A 4,307-nucleotide genomic window follows, 5' to 3' on the forward strand; every position below is an offset into this window, starting at 1 on the left:
GTAATTAGATCGCAATTAAACGTCGAAATATTGAAGCAATGTAAAATAGCATTAAGATCTTACGATGACAAGAGGTTCCTATTGCTAGGTGTATATAGTTGTAAGTAAACATCATGAACTTTGATTGTAAGCTCACGATGTGAAAATATTGACGGTGTTTTTGGAATAAACAAAAATAGAATATGGACATATAGTCTTTTTTATTGACCAAAAGCTTTACATCTAGATAATACATAAGATTAATATTGCTTTAATATTAGGAAGTAACTATAGTTTCAAGTTAGATGAACAACCACGTAACCTAACTGTATCAATTATTAACCATAATTATAATAGCTTGACACTCAAGGCATTGTAGTGAATAGTTAGTATTAATATGATATTACAGCTCATAAACAAAAGCGTTTAGATTTTTCGTTAGAGTTTTTTCTTCGAAAAATAATTTTTTCTAATGTTAAAATTGGCACCTCAAAAAGTAAACTCCAGAAGAAGGCTATCACAATGGCAAGAACGAGATTATCTAAGAAGTTGTTGAACTATAAAAAATGAACGAGTTGATAAAAAGTAAATTCAACGTTATTTTAAAAATGATCATTCAAAAATAAAAATATGCTTACCAATTGGAAGCCACTGAAATAATGCGGTGTCCTTGTTGCAAAGACTTTTATTTGCATAATTGTTACATGGACCAAATAAACAGAATAGGAAACCCTGCTAATTGGAATGAAGATCGGAAGCGACAGGAACGTGTTTATTGGACCTGATAATCGACAAAAGGTTCATATAAGGTTTGGATAATTGATAAAAAAATGAAACTATTATTCAGGGTTGTCAACCATGCCGAAGGGGTGGGGGTAGGTCGGACGAACACTTGACCTACCCTTAGGGGAGTTAACGAACATTACATATGAAAGCAACGTTTCGTAAATGTATTTTTTTCTCTCAGAAGTAAAGAATAATTTGCTTCTCATGTATCCCTTTAATGTGTTGAAGGACAAATAAAACGGGTACAACAAATTAAGGGTAGCATACTATGACGGCCACCAAGTACTCGACGGGTAGTTTTTCTCAATTTAAAAAAAGGCTGGGACTTTACTTTCTAGCCCCTCAATTGCTGAATTGATGAAAAAACATTGTTCGTCTTTCAGCTTGATGCGACTGCGCATGTGCACAGGGCTCGAAATTCAAATTTACAGTTTGGCTCTTAGGAAATATTAAAAAAAATAGGTTTCAAACAAATCTTTTCGTCAGGAGGTGTATTAGAATTATTTTATTTTTAAAATTTTTCAGCCAATGACCCCATTCAAAAAAAAAATTGTGGGTTCGGCCATTATGGCATGCTATCCTTCAAATTTAATTCAGACAAAAAGGAGATCACGGTTCAATAACATAACATTTTTTGAGTTTTAGAATTTTAAGTAATGCAAAAAATATATGCTGATCAATTTTTTCGATTGAAAAATAATACTGTATAGAAAAAGAGTAAGAATTTTTGCCATAACAACGTTTTGAAAGAAAATTAAATTTTTTTTTAATTTTGGTCAAGCAGGTCATGCTTTTGAATCCATACAGAATTTGTTAGTTTATAGAAATGTTTTGAATATTTTTAACTTATCATATTATAGACACTTTTGCATGCCATCATAACCAACAGGTTAAAAAATTCGATTTGTATGGAACTTGTTCTTTTTTTGGGGCGGAGGGGGGGGGGGGTTCTAAGTCAGCATTCCAAATACTGTCAAGCAAATTCAAAATGACTGACCCAAAATTGCAAAAATGATTGAAAAAAATTGATGCACTATTTCTAATCTGTGACACAAGAAACCTATAAAATAAGTTTTATACAAATCGCATAATTGTTTAAATTCCTGGCCGCAATTTTGAATTTTGAATTTTTTATACAGTATGAAGTCATTATTTCAGAAAACTATTAAAAATATTTTTTATAGAAATCGGATGATTTTTAAAAACTGTGGTCAGATTTAATCCGCTGTTTTAAATTTCTAACCTTTGATACGATATTTGGAATTTGTGACTAAATAGCTCTTCCAGAGTCAGTTTTATACTATCCCATAATTTCATTAATTCTATTCGCCTTTTTCAAGGATCAAAATCTATGCCCATTTTAACCTAATCCCCCTTTTCCCCTTTTATACGCTCTTAAAATAAAAAAAGTCTCGTAGATACCTAAACTGGAGAGTTCTGACTCTTTTTCGAATTTTTTAACAATGTTAACATTAATTTTTTATCAGTGCTAAACTTAAATTTAAGTCATTAGAAAACAAGTCTTTTTTGATGCTACTGATTTCAAGTACATATTTTCTAAAGGATGTATTTGCTAATTTTGTTGAATTGAAGGACATCAACAGCGAGAAAATGGCAAAGAATTCAATCGTGAAAGTAAACTGGAAAGATAAATATATTCTACAGTTGCAAATTATAAACATCTGTTACTCTGAAAATATGACTGTAGATTGTGAATCCAAATTTTGAAAATCCAAAATAATATGTAAATGAGTAGCAGTAGTAGTAGCAGTAGTAGTTTATATTTTTACACTATCATCTTCTTTGAACTAACATTAAAAAATGTTTTAATCATTTACGAGTTTACAGCGAATAAAAATACATTAGAAAAACGATGTTAAAGTATTAGGTAAGCAGTTTTTCCATTTTTGATCTTTATAACTTTTCTCTGATAAATTTCCATCGATAGAAAGTGGTGAGTTGATCAAAAGATTTTTCAAAGCTAACTAAAACAATGTTTTGAACACAAAAATAAGTATTGATATAGCATGTGGAAAAGTGATATTCAGAATCTGTAAATTTAAAAAACCTCTAGATAATGAGTTTTATTTGCTCAAAAAGTACGTGTACATACCTGATTACCAATATAGATGTGCTTATATCCATTAGTGTTCTCAGTTCAAGGTGAACGTCCCAATAAATATGAGGGTCCCAATAATCATGAAACTTGGTTGTAATTAGAATATATTGTTTAAAAATATGTTTAAAAAACATTTAATGATACAACTCAAATAGTTTTAACATTTTATTGTATCAAACGAAATTCCATTTAATTCGAATTGGCAAGAAGTAAGAACAGGACAATGTTAAAAATCGATCGATTTTCGCCCCGCTCCGGAATGTTTTCTACCTATTTTAGATTGCTCTAATAGGCTTGTATTTGTTGATAAAACATGTTTAAAAAAGCCGAATTTCACAGTTTTTACTATATAGCTCGTGTTGCTTTTCTTGCAGAAGCGTAAAAGGTTAGAAGGGTTTGGTGTGCTCGGCGATTTTCTTCTTTCGAAAAAAATGGAGCAAAGAGTTTGCATTAAATTTTGTGTGAAAAATGGAATCCAGTGCTCTAAACCTCTTAAAATGTTGACAGTTGCATACGATGAGTCTACTCTGAGTAAGAAAAATGTGTATAAGTGGTACAAGCTGTTCCAAGAAGGAAGCATCCTGAGTCTCCAAGACCGAAAAAAGCAGGTCAAGTTCGGTCAAATGTGAAGGTTTTGCTCACTGTCTTCTTTGATTACCGTCGCGTAGTGCATCAGGACTTCTTACCACAAGGTCGTACGGTCAATAAGGAGTATTACCTTCAAGTTATGCGCCGTTTGCGAGAGGCTATACGCAAAAAACGTCCGGAACTTTGGAAAAATAATTCGTGGCTTTTGCATCATGATAATGCACCTGCTCATTCATCGTTGCTTGTGAAAGATTTTCTGACAGAAAACAGCACCACAGTCATGCCTCAGCCTCCATATTCATCGGATTTGGCCCGCAGTTACTTTTTTCTTTTCCCAAAACTGGAGAGATAGCTGAAAAATGTTCCGAAGCGGGACAAAAATCGATCGATTTCCAAAAATCCAGCTTTAGCGGTTAAACAAGTTTTATACAGGATGAACACGCCTGGGGCTTACATACATGGCGAATCGAAAGCAACCCGAATTGCACAATAGCAGGGGAGAAGCCATTATACAGGGGTATTTTCATATTTCGCGTCTTTATAGTTGCATTCGGATTGACCATTCGGTCAAGTACGTGCATCTTCGGATCATTTTTATCATAGTTTCCATGCTTGCGTTCGAAACTTCAAATGAAGACAAGTGTCAAAACAATATAGGTTGTGTGACATAGTAATTGCAAATAATAAAAGTGTTTGCTTAATAATGAAATGAGACATCTGAACTGAAAAGTATACATCACTTTTTTTCTGTGCCAATAACATTATGGAATGCCTGCTGAGTGACAAATACTAGAAAATAGTAATAATATTCTGCGCTTCCAGTGGGCGAAGAGTG

The 4,307-nt window shown here is 32.6% G+C and overlaps 1 protein-coding gene across 4 annotated transcripts in view; it reads right to left on the minus strand.

The window, feature by feature from the left end:
- Window positions 1–229: 229 nt before the first annotated feature.
- LOC117176742 (nose resistant to fluoxetine protein 6-like) overlaps window positions 230–4,307 on the minus strand; it is a 31,724-nt gene continuing 27,646 nt past the window's right edge. For all 4 annotated transcript variants that reach the window (XM_033367015.1, XM_033367014.1, XM_033367013.1 and 1 more), the window contains 2 exons: window positions 618–760; window positions 230–536 (listed from right to left, as the gene is read on the minus strand). In XM_033367015.1, the coding sequence (XP_033222906.1) occupies window positions 390–536; window positions 618–760 (290 nt within the window). In that variant the 3' untranslated portion in view covers window positions 230–389. The remainder of the gene's footprint in view (window positions 537–617; window positions 761–4,307) is intronic.

Source organism: Belonocnema kinseyi, chromosome 7 (genome assembly GCF_010883055.1).
Source record: "Belonocnema kinseyi isolate 2016_QV_RU_SX_M_011 chromosome 7, B_treatae_v1, whole genome shotgun sequence".
NCBI classification, from domain to species: Eukaryota; Metazoa; Arthropoda; class Insecta; order Hymenoptera; family Cynipidae; genus Belonocnema; species Belonocnema kinseyi.